Source organism: Oncorhynchus kisutch, linkage group LG14 (assembly GCF_002021735.2).
Source record: "Oncorhynchus kisutch isolate 150728-3 linkage group LG14, Okis_V2, whole genome shotgun sequence".
Taxonomy (NCBI): domain Eukaryota; kingdom Metazoa; phylum Chordata; class Actinopteri; order Salmoniformes; family Salmonidae; genus Oncorhynchus; species Oncorhynchus kisutch.
The window spans coordinates 79,600,972-79,625,010 of NC_034187.2; the positions used below are offsets into that span (position 1 = coordinate 79,600,972).

Genomic DNA, 24,039 nt, shown 5'->3' on the forward strand with positions numbered 1-24,039 from the left:
CATTTCCAGGTGGATAAACAGAAACATCAGATAATCCCTCCAGGTTTCAGTCCATTTTCTTCCATTTAAGTGCCTAATAAATAGGCCTCTGCGTCACTCAGATCAGAGCAGCAACTTTGACAGGATTTTCAAATGCTGATTTCATGGTGGGAAACAAGGATTCCTTACTATCACGTACAAGGTTTACACAGCTACTTAGCAACAATGAACCTTAGTAACACAACATAACACCGTTATATTGGCTCACACAAGAGCAGAGAAGTCGACATAACAACAAAGTAAGCAGTAACATGGTAATTATTATGCTAATTACACAGTAAGATGGTAATTACACTGTAACATGGTAATTATTGTGCTAATTACACTGTAACATGGTAATTCTTGTGGTAATTACACAGGAACATGGTAATTATTATGCTAATTACAGAGTAAGATGGTAATTACACTGTAACATGGTCATTATTATGGTAATTACACGGGAACATGGTAATTATTATGCTAATTACACAGTAAGATGGTAATTACACTGCAGCATGGTAGTTATTATGGTAATTACCCAGGAACATGGTCATTATTATGCTAATTACACAGTAAGATGGTAATTATTATGGTAAATACACAGGAACATGGTGATTATACAGTAACATGGTATTTACACTAACATAGTAATTACACTGTAACATGGTAATTACACTAACATAGTAATTACACTGTAACATGGTAATTACACAGGAACATGGTAATTACACAGTAACATGGTAATTACACTGTAACATGGTAATTACACAGGAACATGGTAATTACCCAGGAACATGGTAATTACACAGGAACATGGTAATTACACAGGAATATGGTAATTACACTGTAACATGGTAATTACACTGTAACACAGTAATTACACTGTAACATGGTAATTACACAGGAACATGGTAATTACACAGGAACATGGTAATTACACTGTAACATGGTAATTACACTAATATAGTAATTACACTCTAACACGGTAATTACACTGTAACATGGTAATTACACTGTAACATGGTAACTACTATGGTAATTACCCAGGAACATGGTAATTACACTAACGTAGTAATTACACTGTAACATGGTAACTACACAGTAACATGGTAATTACACAGTAACATGGTAATTACACTGTAACATGGTAATTACACAGGAACATGGTAATTACACAGGAACATGGTAATTACACAGGAACATGGTAATTACACTGTAACATGGTAATTACACAGGAACATGGTAATTACACAATAATAACGGTAACAATTCTGTACCTCAATGACCCAGAGTTCTGGAGGAGAAGTCCTGCTAGGGTTAACAAAGCATAGCCCTACGCCCCACCCTCACCCCTAACCCTTCCTCACCCCCAACCCACCCTCACCCTCAACTCTCCCTCACCCTCAACCCTTCCTCACCCCCAACCCTTCCTCACCCTCAACCCTTCCTCACCCCAACCCACCCTCTCCCTTCCTCACCCTCAACCCTTCCTCACCCCTAACCCTTCCTCACCCCAACCCACCCTCAACTCTCCCTCACCCTCAACCCTTCCTCACCCTCAACCCTTCCTCACCCCAACCCACCCTCACCCTTCCTCACCCTCAACCCTTCCTCACCCCTAACCCTTCCTCACCCCCAACCCACCCTCAACTCACCCTCACCCCTTCCTCACCCACAACCCTTCCTCACCCTCAACCCTTCCCCACCCTCACCCCTTCCGCACCCTCAACCCTTCCTCACCCTCAACCCTTCCAACACCCTCAACCCTTCCTCACCCTCAACCTTTCCTCACCCCTCAACTCATTCTTCTGTCTCTGCAGGTGTAATGTGTGTCTGTTCAACCCCCCCCCCCCAAATACCCTCACCCACACCCCCCTCTACCCTCTCCCCTCTACTCTCAATATCCCCACTGTCTCTCCCTTCATCACCCTCCCTACCCCCTCCCCTCTACTCTCAGTATCCCCACTGTCTCTCCCTTCATCACCCTCCCTAACCCCTCCCCTCCCCTCTACTCTCAGTATCTCTACTGTCCCTCCCTTCATCACCCTCCCTACCCCCTCCCCTCTACTCTCAGTATCCCCACTGTCTCTCTGTTCATCACCCTCCCTAACCCCTCCCCTCTACTCTCAGTATCTCTACTGACTCTCTTCATCACCCTCCCTATCCCCTCCCCTCTCAGTATCCCCACTGTCTCTCTCTTCATCACCCTCCCCTACCCCCTCCCCTCTACTCTCAGTATCTCTACTGTCTCTCTCTTCATCACCCTCCCTACCCCCTCCCCTCTACTCTCAGTATCCCCACTGTCTCTCTCTTTATCACCCTCCCTACCCCCTCCCCTCTACTCTCAGTATCCCCACTGTCTCTCTCTTTATCTTAGACTTTCTGTTGCATCTCTATCTGTTGTCCATGTCTGCTCTGACCCTTCCCGTTCATCTCGTACATCGAGCTCTTCTGCTGTTTCCGCCGGTAACACCACGCCCCGATGGTGGCTGCCACGGCAACCGCGCACACGGCAACCACAATGGCTGCAACCGTGGAACCCCTGCCGGAGGAGGGAGGAGGGGGAGGAGGGCAGTCCTCCTCACCCCCAGTACACCCTGTCTCCCCCGTCTCACCTTCGCTCTCCCCCTCCTCACCCTCCATCTCCCCGCTGTGTCGAGTCAGGTTGTGCTGGGCCGAACGTTCCTCCTCGTCGATGACGTCATCAGTCCACTCTGTGGGGGCGGGGCCGTGCTCCAGGAAAGGGTGCACGTGATCCGTGGTTTCCCAGGAGTCTGTGGGAGAATGCCTGGCTGTGTTGCCGGAGGCAACGTCATCCAGCGATGATGTCAGAGAGGGGGTGGCGTAGTCGGCTGAATGTGAATCTGAAGCCGTGGCCTCGGGGGAGAGAGGTAGGTCGGGTGAGGCTGTAGGGGTGAGTCCTCCCACCAAGCCCTGGTCCTGATCCTGCTCTACAGGGTTCGCCCCCTGTGTGGGGGACAGGGGGACCTGGGGGACTCCAGTGAACGGGGTGGGACGACTCAACTCCACCTCATTGGTCCGGTCAGTCACCCCGACAACCACAACACGCTTCTCTTCCTCCTCAAGCTCCACCCCTTCCTCTGAGGATCCACCGCCCACTTTATCAGCGTCGGTCTCCTCCTGACTAACAGGGTAGCCGTCCAACCAGGTCTCGTCTGAGCTGTCTGTGGGTTTTGCTCCCGTCTCCTCATGAGTTACGTTCTGAGGCTCGCCTGTTGTCATGCCGGCGGGCGGGATCACATACTCATCATAATCATGGTCGTCGTAGTGATGGTCGTGACTGTTAGGGTCACTACGATCATCTTCATGTTCACTCTGGTCTTCATCAAGGTGATCATGGACATGGCCGTGGTCGTCATGGTGATCGGTTACATCACCGCGGTCATGACCTTCGTGGTCTTCGTGGTCATCATGTGCACCGTGGTTTTGATCCTCCTCGTGTTCGCCCACGTCATCGTACCGACCAGCATTCTCATGGTCATCCTCCTCGTGTTCTCCTTGGGCCTCACGGTGGGCGTCTTCACTGCCATAGTTCTCATGGTCATCATGATCATTGTGGTCAAGGCGTTCGACGACATGGTCTTCACCCTCAGCGCTTTCATCGTGGCCAGGATCTGTTTGACCGTCGTGGTCATAGTGGTTACGTTCACGTTGATCGTCATGTTCACGGTCAACGTCATCTTCGTGGTCATCATGGTCGTCGTGGTGATGGTCATCATGGTCAACGGGGTCAATTGGTTGTTGGAAGTGACCCTCATGGCTGTCATAATCCTTCGTCTCCTCCGGTTGGCTGTCGTCTTTCTTGCTCTCCATTAATTCGCTGCCGGAGGCCCTGACACGGTTGTCCCCCTCAGTGTGTGTGTCCTGTGTGACTAGCGGGTGGGTGGGTTCCACATGTCCCGCCTCCTGGATGGCCTCTGAGGGGAACCAGAACAGGTGCTTCTGAGATATCAGGGAGACTGGCGCCTCAGTCACCTCTGACACGCCCATCTCCTCCACCTGCTCCTCCTTCTCAACGGGAGGGTCTGTCGACTCTTCCACCTCTTCCTCCATTCCTCCCCCCACCTCCTCCCCTTGCTGTTCCTCCTCTCCCAAAGACTGCTCCTCTCCTCCTGCCGCCTCCTCTCCTCCTGCCTCCTCCTCCTGCTCCTCTTCTCCCTCCACACTGAAGCTGGCCTCTTGTTGCTCCTGATCGCTGTGCTCCTCTTCTTCTGTGTCCACCTCCTCCTCTAGCAGTTCCTCCTCTGTGTTCTCCTGCTCTGTGTTCTCCTGCTTTAGCAGTTCCTCTTCTGTGTTCTCCTGCTCTGTGTTCTCCTCCTCTAGCAGTTCCTCCTCTGTGTTCTCCTGCTTTAGCAGTTCCTCTTCTGTGTTCTCCTGCTCTGTGTTCTCCTCCTCTAGCAGTTCCTCTTCTGTGTTCTCCTGCTCTGTGTTCTCCTCCTCTAGCAGTTCCTCTTCTGTGTTCTCCTGCTCTAGCAGTTCCTCCTCTGTGTTCTCCTCCTCTGCAGGGGTGTCGTAGGAGAGGTGGTGATCGTGATCAGTGAACTTATCTTCATAGTCGATGTGTGTCTCTGTCTTGTCTGTAGAAACAGAGAGGGGGAGTGAGGCGAGAGAGAGAGAGAGAGAAGGGGAGTGGGGCGAGAGAGAGGGAGAGAGAGAGGGGGAGTGGGGCGAGAGAGAGAGAGAGAGAGAGAGAGAGAGGGGGAGTGGGGCGAGAGAGAGAGAGAGAGAGAGAGAGAGAGAGAGAGAGAGAGAGAGAGAGAGAGAGAGGGAAGTGAGGAAGCTGGTTTAGAGAATTTCAAGAGTGTGCAAAGCTGTCATCAAGACAAAGGGTGGCTATTTGAAGAATCTCAAATATAAAATATATTTTGATTTGTTTAACACTTTCATGGTTACTGCATGATTCCACGTGTTATTTCCTAGTTTTGATGTCTTCACTATTATTCTACAATGTATAAAATAGTAAAAATAAAGAAAACCCTTGAATGAGTAGGTGTTCTAAAACTTTTGACCAGTAGTGTATTCACACAAGCACTGGTATTGGACTCTTCTCCTATGCTGAGTCTCCTCCTTACACATCTGAATAGCCAATATATCTCTGTTGCTATACAGAACATTAGTGATGCCTGTTCTCTCTCACTTCATCTGACCTGACCTCGGCCCAAATTCCTCACTCCCCCCCCCAACTCACGGCTGTCCTGTTGACTTGTACCAGACAGTGGCCCTTCTCCTTTCCATAGGATACCTGATGTCTAACAATAACATTTTCCGACAGAGTGTAAACGTGCTACATTCCCCTCTCTCCCTCAGTGACAGAAATAAGAATAATTCATATTTTCAAGCTTAGACGTCAGAACCAATCAATGTAGTGCACCTTCATACCTGCTGTACTCTGAGTACACGACAAATACAATTAGATTTAGATGAGATGTGTTTTTTTATCTCTCACTCACAACTGGGACACTGTTCTGTAACATGCGGAAGCCAGACCCTAGGCCTAGCAGAGGTCTGAACGGCTACACTATTGTCACGCCCTGACCTTTTTATGTCTCTATTTTGGTTTGGTCAGGGTGTGAGTTGGGTGGGCATTCTATGTTCTTTTTTCTATGTTTTTGTATTTCTTTGTTTTTGGCCGGGTATGGTTCTCAATCAGGGACAGCTGACTATCGTTGTCTCTGATTGGGAACCATACTTAGGTAGCTTTTCCCCACAGGGGTTTTGTGGGTAGTTATTTTCTGTTTTGTGTTTCTGCACCTGACAGGACTGTTTCGGTTTTCATTCATTTATTCAGTTCAAATACAAGTATGAACACTTTGCCATACTGCACCTTGGTCCTCTCCTTTCATCAGCCGTGACAACTATTCCCTATGTAGTGCACTACTTTATACCAGAGCCCTATTCCCTATGTAGTGCAATACTATAGACCAGATCCCTATTCCCTATGTAGTGCACAACTTTATACCAGAGCCCTATTCCCTATATAGTGCACTACTTTATACCAGAGCCCTATTCCCTATGTAATGCACTACTTTATACCAGGGCCCTATTCCCTATATAGCACACTACTTTAGACCAGAGCCCTATTCCCTATGTAGTGCACTACTTTATACCAGAGCCCTATTCCCTATGTAGTGCAATACTATAGACCAGAGCCCTATTCCCTATGTAGTGCACTACTTTAGACCAGAGCCCTATTCCCTATGTAGTGCACTACTTTATACCAGAGCCCTATTCCCTATGTAGTGCAATACTATAGACCAGAGCCCTATTCCCTATGTAGTGCACTACTTTATACCAGAGCCCTATTCCCTATGTAGTGCACTACTTTATACCAGAGCCCTATTCCCTATGTAGTGCACTACTTTATACCAGAGCCCTATTCCCTATGTAGTGCACTACTTTAGACCAGAGTCCTATTCCCTATGTAGTGCACTACTTTAGACCAGAGCCCTATTCCCTATGTAGTGCACTACTTTAGACCAGAGCCCTATTCCCTATGTAGTGCACTACTTTATACCAGAGCCCTATTCCCTATGTAGTGCAATACTATAGACCAGAGCCCTATTCCCTATGTAGTGCACTACTTTATACCAGAGCCCTATTCCCTATGTAGTGCACTACTTTATACCAGAGCCCTATTCCCTATGTAGTGCACTACTTTAGACCAGAGTCCTATTCCCTATGTAGTGCATTACTTTATACCAGAGCCCTATTCCCTATGTAGTGCACTACTTTAGACCAGAGCCCTATTCCCTATGTAGTGCACTACTTTATACCAGAGCCCTATTCCCTATGTAGTGCAATACTATAGACCAGAGCCCTATTCCCTATGTAGTGCACTACTTTAGACCAGAGCCCTATTCCCTATGTAGTGCACTACTTTATACCAGAGCCCTATTCCCTATGTAGTGCAATACTATAGACCAGAGCCCTATTCCCTATGTAGTGCACTACTTTATACCAGAGCCCTATTCCCTATGTAGTGCACTACTTTATACCAGAGCCCTATTCCCTATGTAGTGCACTACTTTATACCAGAGCCCTATTCCCTATGTAGTGCACTACTTTAGACCAGAGCCCTATTCCCTATGTAGTGCACTACTTTAGACCAGAGCCCTATTCCTTATGTAGTGCACTACTTTAGACCAGAGCCCTATTCCCTATGTAGTGCACTACTTTATACCAGAGCCCTATTCCCTATGTAGTGCACTACTTTAGACCAGAGCCCTATTCCCTATGTAGTGCACTACTTTAGACCAGAGCCCTATTCCCTATGTAGTGCACTACTTTAGACCAGAGCCCTATTCCCTATGTAGTGCACTACTTTAGACCAGAGCCCTATTCCCTATGTAGTGCACTACTTTAGACCAGAGCCCTATTCCCTATGTAGTGCACTACTTTATACCAGAGCCCTATTCCCTATGTAGTGCACTACTTTAGAACAGAGCCCTATTCCCTATGTAGTGCACTACTTTATACCAGAGCCCTATTCCCTATGTAGTGCACTACTTTATACCAGAGGCCTATTCCCTATGTAGTGCACTACTTTAGACCAGAGCCCTATTCCCTATGTAATGCACTACTTTATACCAGAGCCCTATTCCCTATGTAATGCACTACTATAGACCAGAGCCCTATTCCCTATGTAGTGCACTACTTTAGACCAGAGCCCTATTCCCTATGTAGTGCACTGGCCTGAACAAAAAGTATTGCACTTGACCTTCACATGAAATGCATGGAACTGAAGGCATGACTAATAACCAGGAAGTGAAGCGTGCAACCTCATCACAGCTTCCTGTGGAGCCCAGAGGTCACGGCTCTAAGGTGAGAGGTCAGATACACACACACACACACACACACAGAAACAGGATTATATAAGCACCCCCTAATTAGTACATATTATACACTTACATTTGCTACAAAGCTGTACCAGTCCATACCACTCTCCACAGCTGTCACACAGCAGGCTGAATGCTGAGTGGCCGCTGGGCATCACATGACCAGGAAGACAAGAGTACAGCAGCTCGTCCCCCATCTCAAACCCTGTGTGGCCCTGGAGACGCGTGTTGGGGAACGCAGGGGGATCGCCACATGGTCCACCTGACAGGTATAACATTACCAGGTTAGGTTATATCACAATGATGTTATGCCACAGTTATACACACTGTTATTGTAAGTTATAACATACAGTGTTGGGTCCTGTTTCTCTATCTGTCCTTTCCCTCAGTAGGAGAGATAGGGGCTGGTTGTCACAGATTGGTTGGCTCACAACTGGAGTCTGATTGGTTGGTTCACAACTGGAGTCTGATTGGTTGGTTCACAACTGGAGTCTGATTGTTTGGCTCACAACTGGAGTCTGATCGTTTGGCTCATAACTAGAGTCTGATTGGTTGGCTCATAATTGGAGACTCAGATTGGTTGGCTCATAACTAAAGTCTGATTGGTTTGCTCATATCTGGAGTCTGGAGGGTCCTCAAAGATATGTGGCATGTACAACACGTCTGATCTCTAAAGAAGAGGGTACATATTTCAAATGTTCTTGCCTATTTCCTCTCCTCTCCTTGTGGTTTTACAGGTCCCACAGTAACTTTCCTGTTCCTCAGTTCAAATCCAAACATCAGTCTTGGGAGTAGTCCAACAGCGGGCCGGTCCAAAAACAACCTCTAACCCCATCCCCTTCTGTACTGGAGAGGTAGGTGTATGTGTAATGGAGGTACACCACATTTGGGTGATGGCTAACCTGAGGATTTAGCTCAGTGGGCTAACACAATCTGGTAGCACACAAATGAACCAGGTTCAAGGTGGGTCGATCACTTAAGCAGCACTTAAGTGGAGAACACTGTAAATACAACACTGTATAAACAACACTGAATATACAACACTGTAAATACAATACTGTAAATACAACACTGTAAATACAACACTGTAAATACAACACTGTATAAACAACACTGAATATACAACACTGTAAATACAATACTGTAAATACAATACTGTAAATACAACACTGTAAATACAACACTGTAAATACAACACTGTAAATACAACACTGAATATACAACACTGTAAATACAATACTGTAAATACAATACTGTAAATACAACACTGTAAATACAACACTGAATATACAACACTGTAAATACAACACTGAATATACAACACTGTATATAGACATAATATGACATTTGAACTGTCTTTATTATTTTGGAACTTTTGTGATGTAATGTTTACTGTAAAACATGTTTTGTTTATTTCACTTTTGTTTATTATTGATTTCACTTGCTTTGGCCATGTGTTAACATCTGTTTCCCATGCCAATAAAGCCCCTTAAATCGAAATGACATTGAGAGAGAAGATGGAGGGAGTGGAGAGGTGTGGGAACATGACCTCTTTCAGTCGTCGTCAGTAAACATCTTAAGGCAGAGAATTGCGGAATGTGAGTGTGTGTGTGTGTGTGTGTGTGTGTGTGTGTGTGTGTGTGTGTGTGTGTGTGTGTGTGTGTGTGTGTGTGTGTCCTGACCTTTGTCTTTGACACAGAACACATCCAGGTGTGTGTTGTCCTGTGTAGCGTTCTCTATCTTCACATCCACTGCCTTCAGAGCACTGCCCTGATTACTGCACACTGTAGTCCTGGAGAAACACATTGCTGCGTGATGACATCATGATCCAGAAACATACATCATCAGCCAAACATCCTCTACATCCTGCTGTATCAGCAGCCCTGATAGAGGTGTGACTACATATAGACAGGATATATATATCCTGCTGTATCAGCAGCCCTGATAGAGGTGTGACTACATCTAGACAGGATAAATATCATATATCAGCAGCCCTGATAGAGGTGTGACTACATATAGACAGGATATATATCATGTATCAGCAGCCCTGATAGAGGTGTGACTACATCTAGACAGGATATATATATCCTGCTGTATCAGCAGCCCTGATAGAGGTGTGACTACATCTAGACAGGATATATCATATATCAGCAGCCCTGATAGAGGTGTGACTACATCTAGACAGGATATATATCATGTATCAGCAGCCCTGATAGAGGTGTGACTACATATAGACAGGATAAATATCATGTATCAGCAGCCCTGATAGAGGTGTGACTACATCTAGACAGGATAAATATCATGTATCAGCAGCCCTGATAGAGGTGTGACCACATCTAGACAGGATATATATCATATATCAGCAGCCCTGATAGAGGTGTGACTACATCTAGACAGGATATATATCATATATCAGCAGCCCTGATAGAGGTGTGACTACATCTAGACAGGATATATATCATATATCAGCAGCCCTGATAGAGGTGTGACTACATCTAGACAGGATATATATATCCTGCTGTATCAGCAGCCCTGATAGAGGTGTGACCACATCTAGACAGGATAAATATCATGTATCAGCAGCCCTGATAGAGGTGTGACTACATCTAGACAGGATAAATATCATATATCAGAAGCCCTGATAGAGGTACAGTAAGAGATTGTTCGCGGAAATGCGGTCACTGGTCGAGTGTGTGTAGCTAGCGACCTAGTTTAAATATCAACAGTGTTGCCACAGCAACATAACATTTGATTAACACTTGGTTTACATCATCATCAATATTCGGTCTGGTTGGCTGCTCAGCAGAACTTCATTTATTTCCTCATAGAATCAAATCATTTCAAATCAGGAAGGATGCTGGAGGTGCTGAAGTACCTCTGATAAATTGAAATAACTTTTGTCAAAGTTATAGAATTAATGTGGTCTTTTCAGAAAGAAAATTAAATAATTTACTCCACCGTGAGTAGGCCTATAAGGATCAATCGCTTCTTAAAAATAAAAAAGGTTGCCTAGCTGTGGATTGTGTGCAGCCCAATAAAAAGGCATAGCCTACAGTCAGGAATGAAGGGCAAATCTGTCAGTGAACAGGAGACAAAACAGGCCTTTCACAATACTTCAAATACAATTGCGGGAAATCACATGTTGGAAAGCAAATGGCTCCTGCTGAAAAGAGAAGACTTTAATCTGTCTCGCTGACATTGAAACCAGCAGACAGTGCTCTGAGGTAAACCACGTAGTGCTATGGAAAACTACCGATGGAGCATTAAGCCGGAAGTATTTGAATCTGAAGCTCCATATTGCTGAATGGTACCAAAAAAATGGCTAAGGATCATGGTGAAAACTACCAGAGGATTATGGTCGATGTAGTCGTTTTCACCCTGCCTGAGAGAGTCAACCCAACCTGGCCCGAGCCTCCTCACAGTTAAATAAAAATAAATAAATAAAATAGCCTGTCTGCCATGATTAGTCTGTATGATGGCAACCGTAGTAGTCAGAATGGATCACTATTTAATTAATTATCTCCATACGGTTAAAATATTTTTTTAACCTTTATTTAACGAGGCAAGTCAGTTAAGTACAAATTCTTATTTACAATGACGACTCACCAAAGGCCTCCTGTGGGGACGGGGGCCTGGGATATAAAAAACAAAATAATAATAATATATATATATAGGACAAAACACGCATCACAACAAGAGAGACAACACAACACTACATAAAGAGAGACAACACAACACTACATAAAGAGAGACAACACAACACTACATAAAGAGAGACAACACAACACTACATAAAGAGAGACAACACAACACTACATAAAGAGAGACAACACAACACTACATAAAGAGAGACAACACAACACTACATAAAGAGAGACACCACAACACTACATAAAGAGAGACAACACAACACTACATAAAGAGAGACACCACAACACTACATAAAGAGAGACAACACAACACTACATAAAGAGAGACAACACAACACAACAAGAGAGACAACACATCACAACAAGAGAGACAACACATCACAACAAGAGAGACAACACAACACTACATAAAGAGAGACAACACAACACTACATAAAGAGAGACAACACAACACTACATAAAGAGAGACAACACAACACTACATAAAGAGAGACAACACAACACTACATAAAGAGAGACAACACAACACTACATAAAGAGAGACAACACAACACTACATAAAGAGAGACAACACAACACTACATAAAGAGAGACACCACAACACTACATAAAGAGAGACACCACAACACTACATAAAGAGAGACAACACTACACTACATAAAGAGAGACAACACAACACTACATAAAGAGAGACCTAAAGACAACAATATAACAAAGTAGCAACACATGACAACACAGCATGGTAGCAACCCAGCATGACAACAACATGGTAGCAACACAACATGGTAGCAGCACAAAACATGGTACAAACATTATTGGGTACAGACAGCAGCACAAAGGACAAGAAGGTAGAGACAACAATACACCACACAACGCAGCCACAACTGTCAGTAAGAATGTCCATGATTGAGTCTTTGAATGAAGAGATGGAGATGAAACTGTCCAGTTTGAGTGTTTGTTGCAGCTCGTTCCAGTCGATAGCTGCAGCGAACTGAAAGAGGAGCGACCCAGGGATGTGTGAGCTTTGGGGGACTTTTAACAGAAGGTGACTGGCAGAACGGGTGCTGTATGTGGAGGATGAGGGCTGCTGTAGATATCTCAGATAGGGGGGAATGAGGCCTAAGAGGGTTTTATAAATAAGCATCAACCAGTGGGTCTTGCGACTGGTATACAGAGATGACCAGTTTACAGAGGAGTATAGAGTGCAGTGGCACCGCTAGGTTGCTATGCAACAAGGAGAGATTGTGACTTCACGCTCCAGACCGGACACTGGGGGGCCTGATCTGTCTGCTGTAGGCTACCAAAATATTTTTTTTATCAACTTCCAAATAGGCCTATTGAGCAAACATTGTTTTACAAATGAATAGCGCCCGATGTTACATATACCTAACAGTGTCTTTAATAAACATCTTGTAAGGGAAAGGGGAAACATAAAATAACGCCTCTCTTCTAGATGAGATCGTAATCAACACTTTTTACCACCATGAGGTGGTCCTTCTTACCAAACCAGAAATGGTCAAACATGGCAGTTCTGCTCCTCTGATTCAATCCCCTTATCAAAAAAAGGTGCGTTTCTGAAATTCAACGCGTGCAAAATGCTCATTCAAATGTCCAGAGACGCCAGAGTACATTTTCTAAGAAAACATGTTAATTTATGGGGGAGTATAGTCACTCGAAAAATTCAAGTTGTGCGTATGAAACATTGGGCGTAAATGTTTGACCAGACTGCATCGGATAGATGAGCTACACATACAGAGACAGAGACTGTTTCTCTCACTCGGATGCTTTCTCAGGGTGAGATACATTCAGCCTCCTTGCGAATTGAAGGAAAATTATGAAACAGAGAAAAATGAAAGATAAATTATTTTACATGTTTTTTTCTTAGTCCATTTTTTTGAGGGGGGGGGTGGCTTCCTTTGGCATCCATGAATACACGCCTACATCTAGGATGTCACGATCGTTGTAAGGAGCTGACCAACATGCAGCGTGGTATGTGTTCATGATGATTTTTTTATTAAAGAAAGCACTGAACACTGAATACAAACTATACAAAACATTAAAATGAATAACGACCGTGAAGCTATAATGAGAACTGTGCTGACACAAGCAACTAACATAGACAATCACCCACAATGACAAAACCGGCTACCTAAATATGGCTCCCAATCAGAGACAACGACTAACACCTGCCTCTGATTGAGAACCATATCAGGCCCAAACACAGAAACAGACAAATTAGACATCCAACATAGAATGCCCACTCAGATCACACCCTGACCAAACAAAACATAGAAACATACAAAGCAAACTATGGTCAGGGTGTGACATAGGAAATATTTTTAGATTAATCACCTTTTTTTGTTGTTGATACAAAACTACCTTCATACTTCCATTCATTTTTTTCCTACCGGTACCCCGGTTACATTCAGAACGGACAGAGCAAAATGGAGAACAACAACGTGTTCGTGAGAATCTCCTCTTTCCATAGCGGGGTCATGTAGTTTGTAGGCCAAACGGTTCGGACACTACAGACAAAAGTTGGCACATCAGTGGTATAAAAGGAAGAGGCAATGTTAGTTAGGGGCTTATTGAAGAGTGTGTGTGTGTTTGGGTGAGTGTGTGGGTGGGTGGGTGTGTATGTGTGAGTGTGTGTGTGTGGGTGGGTGTGTATGTGTGAGTGTGTGTGTGTGGGTGGGTGTGTATGTGTGTGTGTCTCAGCCTCCAGTATTTATGCTGCAGTAGTTTATGTGTCGGGGGGCTAGGGTCAGTTTGTTATATCTGGAGTACTTCTCCTGTCCTATTCGGTGTCCTGTGTGAATCTAAGTGTGCGTTCTCTAATTCTCTCCTTCTCTCTCTCGGAGGACCTGAGCCCTAGGACCATGCCCCAGGATTACCTGACATGATGACTCCTTGCTGTCCCCAGTCCACCTGGCCGTGCTGCTGCTCCAGTTTCAACTGTTCTGCCTTCTTATTATTCGAACATGCTGATCATTTATGAACATTTGAACGTCTTGGCCATGTTCTGTTATAATCTCCACCCGGCACAGCCAGAAGAGGACTGGCCACCCCACATATGCTCTCTCTAATTCTCTCTTTTTTTCTCTCTCTCGGAGGACCTGAGCCCTAGGACCATGCCCCAGGACTACCTGACATGATGACTCCTTGCTGTCCCCAGTCCATCTGACCGTGCTGCTGCTCCAGTTTCAACTGTTCTGCCTTATTATTATACGACCATGCTGGTAATTTATGAACATTTGAACGTCTTGGCCATGTTCTGTTATAATCTCCACCCGGCACAGCCAGAAGAGGATTGGCCACCCCACATAGCCTGGTTCCTCTCTAGGTTTCTTCCTAGGTTTTGGCCTTTCTAGGGAGTTTTTCCTAGCCACCGTGCTTCTACACCTGCATTGCTTGCTGTTTCGGGTTTTAGGCTGGGTTTCTGTACAGCACTTTGAGATATCAGCTGATGTACGAAGGGCTATATAAATAAATTTGATTTGATTTGATTTGTGTGTGGGTGGGTGGGTGTGTATGTGTGAGTGTGTGGGTCGGTGTGTGGGTGGGTGTGTATGTGAGTGTGTGTGTGGGTGGGTGTGTATGTGTGTGTGTGAGTGTGTGTGTTGGTGGGTGTGTATGTGTGTGTGTGTGTGTGTGTGTGGGTGTGTATGTGTGTGTGTGTGTGGGTGGGTGTGTATGTGTGAGTATGTGTGTGGGTGGGTGTGTATGTGTGTGAGTGTGTGTGGGTGGGTGTGTATGTGTGAGTATGTGTGTGGGTGGGTGTGTATGTGTGTGTGTATGAGTGTGTGTGTGTGGGTGGGTGGGTGTGTATGTGTGTGAGTGTGTGTATGTGTGTGAGTGTGTGTATGAGTGTGTGTGTGGGTGGGTATGTGTGAGTGTGTGTGTGTGGGTGTGTATGTGTGTGTGTGTGTGTGTGTGTGTATGTGTGAGTATGTGTGTGGGTGGGTGTGTATGTGTGTGAGTGTGTGTATGTGTGTGAGTGTGTGTATGAGTGTGTGTATGAGTGTGTGTGTGGGTGGGTGGGTGTGTGTGTGTGTGTGTGTGTGTGTGTGTGTGTGTGTGTGTGTGTGTGTGTGTGTGTGTGTATGTGTGTGAGTGTGTGTATGAGTGTGTGTATGAGTGTGTGTATGAGTGTGTGTGTGGGTGGGTGGGTGAAAGGAATGAGGTGGAGGACGGTGATGTCTACCTCTAACACCTTCTTGCTGACGATGAGTCATGACACCGTGTGTCTGAAAGTGACCTGTTTTGTGACCCTGTTGTTAAATACCTTCCGGTCTAAACATAGTGAACGGGGTGCTCCTTTGTAGCTCTGTTGGTAGAGCATGGCCCTTGTAACCCCAGGGTAGTGGGTTCAATTCCTGGAACCACCTGTATGTAAAATGTATAACTGTAATTCCCGTTGGATAAAAGCATATGCTTAAAAAAATAAAAAAGTCTTTATTTAACCAGGAAGTCAGTTAAGAACAAATTCTTATTTTCAATGACGGCCGAGGAACAGTGGGTTAACTGCCTGTTCAGGGGCAGAACGACAGATTTGTACCTTGTCAGCTCAGGGGTTTGAACTTGCAGCCTTCTGGCCACCTCTACACTCTAACCACTAGGCTACCTGCCGCCCCTACACTCTAACCACTAGGCTACCCTGCCACCCCACATATATGGCATATATATATATAGGGGTAAACAGTGGGTCTAAAAGCTAACGTCCATTTGATTTAAGGCAGTCAACATTTAAAATGTTATTTTTTAGTTTGACCCGTTTCCATAGTAACCCTTATCAGAAGAGAGAAGAATGTGGTGTACAATTATGGGTTGGACACAGTAGCGGTGTATGGGGGGAAAAAAATTGTTTTCTCTATAACGTGTTAGTTCATATGCCTTGACACTGTGATATAGAGGCCTGAAGGCAGAGACAATAAGAAGACACAGTGGCAGAATCAAATTCAACCAGACCTTAGTTTTATCACAAAACAAGACAGCAGCCTCTGTCCAGTGAAGTCCACTAAGCATATTGTATGTAACAGACAGTTAGTTACATGACCTACAGCAGGGTCAAGCAAGTTAATGTTTCCCACATTTTTGGACCACTAAACACCTATTGATTTAGAACCACAGAGAGTTACTGCAAGTTGCAAGGAAAACAGCAGCGCCCTCCACTAAATCCAACACCATCAAATCACCTCTTCTTAGTCTAATACAGTAACGACATAAAGATACCAAAAACAATAACAATAACTTCCACAAAGCTGTGAACGATCTGAGAGACGAGGCAAGAAGGGCCTTCTATGCCATCAAAAGGAACATAACATTTGACATACCAGTTAGGATCTGGCGAAAAATACTTGAATCAGTCATAGAACCCATTTCCCTTTATGGTTGTGAGGTCTGGGGTCCGCTCACCAACCAAGAATTCACTAAATGGGACAAACACCAAATTGAGACTCCGCATTCAGAATTCTGCAAAAATATCCTCTGTGTACAACGTAGAACACCAAATAATGCATGCAGAGCAGAATTAGGCCGATACCCACTAATTATCAAAATCCAGAAAAGAGACGTTAAATTCTACAACCACCTAAAAGGAAGTGATTCCCAAACCTTCCATAACAAAGCCATCACCTACAGAGAGATGAACCTGGAGAAGAGCCCCCTAAGCAAGCTGGTCCTGGGGCTCTGTTCACAAACACAAACACACACTACAGAGCCCCAGGACAGCAGCACAATTAGACCCAACCAAATCATGAGAAAACAAAAAGATAATTATTTCACACATTTGAAAAACTAACAAAAGAACAGAGCAAACTAGAATGCTATTTTGCCCTACACAGAGAGTACACAGAGGCAGAATACCTGACCACTGTGACTGACCCAAACTGAAGGAAAGCTTCATAGCCTTGCTATTGAGAAAGGCCGCCGTAGGCAGACATGGCTCTCAAGAGAAGACAGGCTATGTGCTCACTGCCTACAAAATGAGGTGGAAACTGAGTTGCACTTCCTAACCTCATTAGAGACACCTATTTCCCTCAGATTACATATCTGTTGGGTGAAATACCACAGTGTGACATCACAGCAGCAGGATTTGTGACCTGTTGCCACAAGAAAATGGCAACCAGTGAAGAACAAACACCATTGTAAATACAACCCATATTTATGTTGATTTATTTTCCCTTTTGTACTTTAACTATTTACACATCGTTACAACACAAAATATAGCCAATATGACATTTGACATGTCTTTAATCTTTTGGAACTTTTGTGAGTGTTGTGTTTACTTCTAATATTTTATTGTTTGTTTCACTTTGGTTTATTATCTATTTCACTTGCTTTGGCGACGTAAACACATGTTTCCATGACAATAAAGCCCATAATTGAACTTCAACTAAATTAATAAGAGAGCGAGATAGAGAGAGAAAGTGAGGCATTTTATATTTAATGCTCTACAGAGTGTACTGACCACAGGCCCCCAGCTCTATTACTGACCACAGGCCCCCAGCTCTATTACTGACCACAGGCTCCCAGCTCTACTACTGACCACAGGCCCCCAGCTCTACCAGCTCTATTACCGACCACAGGCCCCAGCTCTATTACTGACCACAGGCCCCCAGCTCTACTACTGACCACAGGCCCCCAGCTCTATTACTGACCACAGGCCCCCAGCTCTATTATTGACCACAGGCCCCCAGCTCTACTACTGACCACAGGCCCCCAGCTCTACCAGCTCTAGTACTGACCACAGACCCCCAGCTCTACTACTGACCACAGGCCCCCAGCTCTATTATTGACCACAGACCCCCAGCTCTACTACTGACCACAGGCCCCCAGCTCTACTACTGACCACAGGCCCCCAGCTCTACTACTGACCACAGGCCCCCAGCTCTACTACTGACCACAGGCCCCCAGCTCTACTACTGACCACAGACACTGGCATTGCTAACGTCTCCCCTGTCCATCATTCCATATCTAATGTGTCCCCTGCTCATCTCTCCATATGTCTCTTCTGTCTTTTCTCTTTCCATGTCTGTTTTTCTCTACCACCCTGTCTCCCTACAGCTAATTATCTCTCTCTCTGTCGGAGCTGTGTGTCATGTTGCTGTGGCGACAGAGGTGTAAATGGAGTTGGCTGTCAGCATGACACCCTGGCTCAGAATTCCCTCCTCCTGTATAGAAGAACAGACGAGCCTTTCTCTCTCTCTCTCTCTGTCTGTCTGTCTGTCTGTCTGTCTCTCTCTCTCTCTCTCTCTCTCTCTCTCTGTCTCTCTCTCTGTCTCTGTCTCTCTCTGTCTCTGTCTCCTCTCTCTGTCTCTCTCTCTGTCTCCTCTCTCTCTCTCTCTCTTTCTCCTCTCTCTCTCTCTCTCTCTCTCTCTCTCTGTCTCTCTCTCTCTCTGTCTCCTCTCTCTCTCTCTCTCTGTCTCTCTCTCGTCTCTCTCTCTCTCGTCTCTCTGTCTCTCCCTCTCTCTCCCTCTCTCTGTATCTCTCTCTCAATCTCTCCCTCCCTCCCTCCCTACCTACATGACTGAAAGAGTTGCAAAATCAGGACCCCTACAAATCAGTCGGGCTGGACAATCTGGACCCTCTCTTTCTAAAAATGATCTGCAGAAATGGTTGCAACCCCTATTACTAGCCTGCTCTTCGAAAGCAAAGTTAACAAACAGATTACCGACCATTTCGAATCCCACCGTACCTTCTCCGCTATGCAATCTGGTTTCAGAGCTGGTCATAGGTGCACCTCAGCCACGCTCAAGGTCCTAAACGATATCATAACCGCCATCGATAAGATGTGCAGCCGTATTCATCGACCTGGCCAAGGCTTTCGACTCTGTCAATCACCACATTCTTATCGGCAGACTCAACAGCCTTGGTTTCTCAAATGATTGCCTTGCCTGGTTCACCAATTACTTCTCAGACAGAGTTCAGTGTGTCAAATCGGAGGGCCTGTTGTCCGGACCTCTGGCAGTCTCTATGGGTTTGCCACAAGGTTCAATTCTCGGGCCGACTCTCTTCTCTGTATACATCAATGATGTCGCTCTCGCTGCTGGTGATTCTTTGATCCACCTCTATGCAGATGACACTATTCTGTATACTTCTGGCACTTCTTTGGACACTGTGTTAACTAACCTCCAGACAAGCTTCAATGCCATACAACTCTACTTCTGTGTCCTCCAACTGCTCTTAAATGCAAGTAAAACTAAATGCATGCTCTTCAACCGATTGTTGCCCGCACCTGCCCGCCCGTCCAGCATCACTACTCTGGACGGTTCTGACTTAGAATATGTGGACAACTACAAATACCCAGGTGTCTGGTTAGACTGTAAACTCTCCTTCGAGACTCACATTAAGCATCTCCAATCCAAAGTTAAATCTAGAATCGCAAAAAGCATCCTTCACTCATGAGGCCAAACATACCCTCGTAAAACTGACCATCCTACCGATCCTCGACTTCGACGATGTCATTTACAAAATAGCCTCCAACAGGGCCATCCGTTTTGTCACCAAAGCCCCATATACCATCTACCACTGCGACCTGTACGCTCTCGTGGCTGGCCCTCGCTTCATACTCATTGCCAAACCCACTGGCTCCAGGTCATCTACAAGTCTCTGCTAGGTAAAGCCCCGCCTTATCTCAGCTCACTGGTCACCATAGCAGCACCCACCCGTAGCACGCGCTCCAGCAGGTATAGCTCACTGGTCACCCCCAAAGCCAATTCTTCCTTTGGCCGCCTTTCCTTTCAGTTCTCTGCTGCCAATGACTGGAACGAACTGCAAAAATCACTGAAGCTGGAGATCATATCTCCTCACTAGCTTTAAGCACCAGCTGTCAGAGCAGCTCACAGATCACTGCACCTGTACATAGCCCATCTGCAAATAGCCGATCCAACTACCTCATCCCCATACTGTATTCATTTATTTGTCTTGCTACATTGCACCCAAGTATCTCTACTTGCACATTCATCTTCTGCAAATCAATCCCTCCGGTGTCTAATTGCTATATTGTAATTACTTCACCACCATGGCCTATTTATTGCCTTACATCTCTCATCTTACCTCATTTGCACATGCTGTATATAGACTTTCTACTGTATTATTGATTGTATGTTTGTTTATTCCATGTGTAACTCTGTGGTGTTGTATGTGTCGAACTGCTTTGCTTTATTCTTGGCCAGGTCGCAGTTGTAAATGAGAACTTGTTGTCAACTTGACTACCTGGTTAAATAAAGGTGAAAAAAAATAAAAATAAAAATCTTTCTCTTTCTTCATCGGATGTCCCTCCCTCCCTCCCTCCCTCCCTCCCTCCCTCCCTCCCTCCCTCCCTCCCTCCCTCCCTCCCTCCCTCCCTCCCTCCCTCCCTCCCTCCCTCCCTCCCTCCCTCCCTCCCTCCCTCCCTTCTATTTGTCTCCTCTAAACGTCAGTCTTGCTTCACACATGTTCCCACAGCACTGATACTTGCCACACCTAAAACATGTCAGTGTGTGTGTGTGTGTGTGTGCTTCTGTGTGTGTGTCTGTGTGTGTGTGTCTTACCCCACGAAGCCCCCGTCCAGCCATCCTCGTGTGCAGGCAGAGAAGGAACACTCCACCACGGCGTGACGCAGCTCCTCGGCCGACGCAAGCCGGGCATCATGGACAGCACACGCATGTTCTGCCTCGGCCAATCCCCCAGAGTCAGACGTGTTTCTCTGGTCCAATAGAAACACACGACCTGGGGAGAGAACACCTTTACAGCTGGAACACAACAGATACCATGGTATAGACTAGGAACACAGCAGATACCATGGTATAGACTAGGAACACAGCAGATACCATGGTATAGACTAGGGACACAGCAGATACCATGGTATAGACTAGGAACACAGCAGATACCATGGTATAGACTAGGAACACAACAGATACCATGGTATAGACTAGGGACACAGCAGATACCATGGTATAGACTAGGGACACAGCAGATACCATGGTATAGACTAGGAACACAGCAGATACCATGGTATAGACTAGGAACACAGCAGATACCATGGTATAGACTAGGAACACAGCAGATACCATGGTATAGACTATGAACACAGCAGATACCATGGTATAGACTTCTTAACATCTTCTCCTGGCCCCTCCTGTCTCAGCCTCCAGTATTTATGCTGCAGTAGTTTATGTGTCGGGGGGCTGGGGTCAGTTTGTTATATCTGGAGTACTTCTCCTGTCCTATTCGGTGTCCTGTGTGAATCTAAGTGTGCTCTCTCTAATTCTCTCCTTCTCTCTTTCTTTCTCTCTCTCGGAGGACCTGAGCCCTAGGACCATGCCCCAGGACTACCTGACATGGTGACTCCTTGTTGTCCCCAGTCCATCTGACCGTGCTGCTGCTCCAGTTTCAACTGTTCTGCCTTATTATTATTCGACCATGCTGGTCATTTATGAACATTTGAACATCTTGACCATGTTCTGTTATAATCTCCACCCGGCACAGCCAGAAGAGGATTGGCCACCCCACATAGCCTGGTTCCTCTCTAGGTTTCTTCCTAGGTTTTGGCCTTTCTAGGGAGTTTTTCCTAGCCACCATGCTTCTACACCTGCATTGCTTGCTGTTTGGGGTTTTAGGCTGTTCAGCACTTTGAGATATCAGCTGATGTACGAAGGGCTTTATTAATACATTTGATTTGATTTAGACTGTAAATCAGTAGTTTAACACCTTTACAACAGGAACACAGCAGATACCATGGTATAGACTAGGAACACAGCAGATACCATGGTATAGACTAGGAACACAGCAGATACCATGGTATAGACTAGGGACACAGCAGATACCATGGTATAGACTAGGAACACAGCAGATACCATGGTATAGACTAGGGACACAGCAGATACCATGGTATAGACTAGGAACACAGCAGATACCATGGTATAGACTAGGAACACAGCAGATACCATGGTATAGACTAGGAACACAGCAGATACCATGGTATAGACTAGGAACACAGCAGATACCATGGTATAGACTTCTTAACATCTTCTCCTGGCCCCTCCTGTCTCAGCCTCCAGTATTTATGCTGCAGTAGTTTATGTGTCGGGGGGCTAGGGTCAGTTTGTTATATCTGGAGTACTTCTCCTGTCCTATTCGGTGTCCTGTGTGAATCTAAGTGTGCTCTCTCTAATTCTCTCTTTCTCTTTTTCTTTCTCTCTCTCGGAGGACCTGAGCCCTAGGACCATGCCCCAGGACTACCTGACATGATGACTCCTTGCTGTCCCCAGTCCACCTGGCCGTGCTGCTGCTCCAGTTTCAACTGTTCTGCCTTATAATTATTCGACCATGCTGGTCATTTATGAACATTTGAACATCTTGGCCTTGTTCTGTTATAATCTCCACCCGGCACAGCCGGAAGAGGACTGGCCACCCCACATATGCTCTCTCTAATTCTCTCTTTCTTTCTCTCTCTCGGAGGACCTGAGCCCACCCCACATAGCCTGGTTCCTCTCTAGGTTTCTTCCTAGGTTTTGGCCTTTCTAGGGAGTTCTTCCTAGCCACCGTGCTTCTACACCTGCATTGCTTGCTGTTTGGGGTTTTAGGCTGGGTTTCTGTACAGCACTTTGAGATATCAGCTGATGTACGAAGGGCTATAAATCAGTAGTTTAACACCTTTACAGTAGGAACACAGCAGATACCTATGGACTGTAAAATCAGTAGTTTAACACCTTTACAGTAGGAACACAGCAGATACCTATGGACTGTAAAATCAGTAGTTTAACACCTTTACAGTAGGAACACAGCAGATACCTATGGACTGTAAAATCAGTAGTTTAACACCTTTACAGTAGGAACACAGCAGATACCCATGGACTGTAAAATCAGTAGTTTAACACCTTTACAGTAGGAACACAGCAGATACCTATGGACTGTAAAATCAGTAGTTTAACACCTTTACAGTAGGAACACAGCAGATACCTATGGACTGTAAAATCAGTAGTTTAACACCTTTACAGTAGGAACACAGCAGATACCTATGGACTGTAAAATCAGTAGTTTAACACCTTTACAGTAGGAACACAGCAGATACCTATGGCCTGTAAAATCAGTAGTTTAACACCTTTACAGTAGGAACACAGCAGATACCTATGGACTGTAAAATCAGTAGTTTAACACCTTTACAGTAGGAACACAGCGGATACCTATGGACTGTAAAATCAGTAGTTTAACACCTTTACAGTAGGAACACAGCAGATACCTATGGACTGTAAAATCAGTAGTTTAACACCTTTACAGTAGGAACACAGCAGATACCTATGGACTGTAAAATCAGTAGTTTAACACCTTTACAGTAGGAACACAGCAGATACCTATGGACTGTAAAATCAGTAGTTTAACACCTTTACAGTAGGAACACAGCAGATACCTATGGACTGTAAAATCAGTAGTTTAACACCTTTACAGTAGGAACACAGCAGATACCTATGGACTGTAAAATCAGTAGTTTAACACCTTTACAGTAGGAACACAGCAGATACCTATGGACTGTA

The 24,039-nt window shown here is 45.3% G+C and overlaps 1 protein-coding gene across 1 annotated transcript; it reads right to left on the minus strand.

The window, feature by feature from the left end:
- Positions 1–2,373: 2,373 nt before the first annotated feature.
- On the minus strand, positions 2,374–21,459 carry LOC116353486 (sushi domain-containing protein 5). The gene is made up of 5 exons (XM_031789272.1): positions 21,427–21,459; positions 21,058–21,287; positions 9,557–9,666; positions 7,948–8,136; positions 2,374–4,616 (listed from the first exon to the last, which is right to left on the minus strand). The coding sequence occupies exons 1-5, from the start codon at positions 21,457–21,459 to the stop codon at positions 2,392–2,394; spliced, it is 2,787 nt and encodes a 928-aa protein (XP_031645132.1). The 3' UTR covers positions 2,374–2,391.
- Between the last annotated feature and the right edge of the window lie 2,580 nt (positions 21,460–24,039).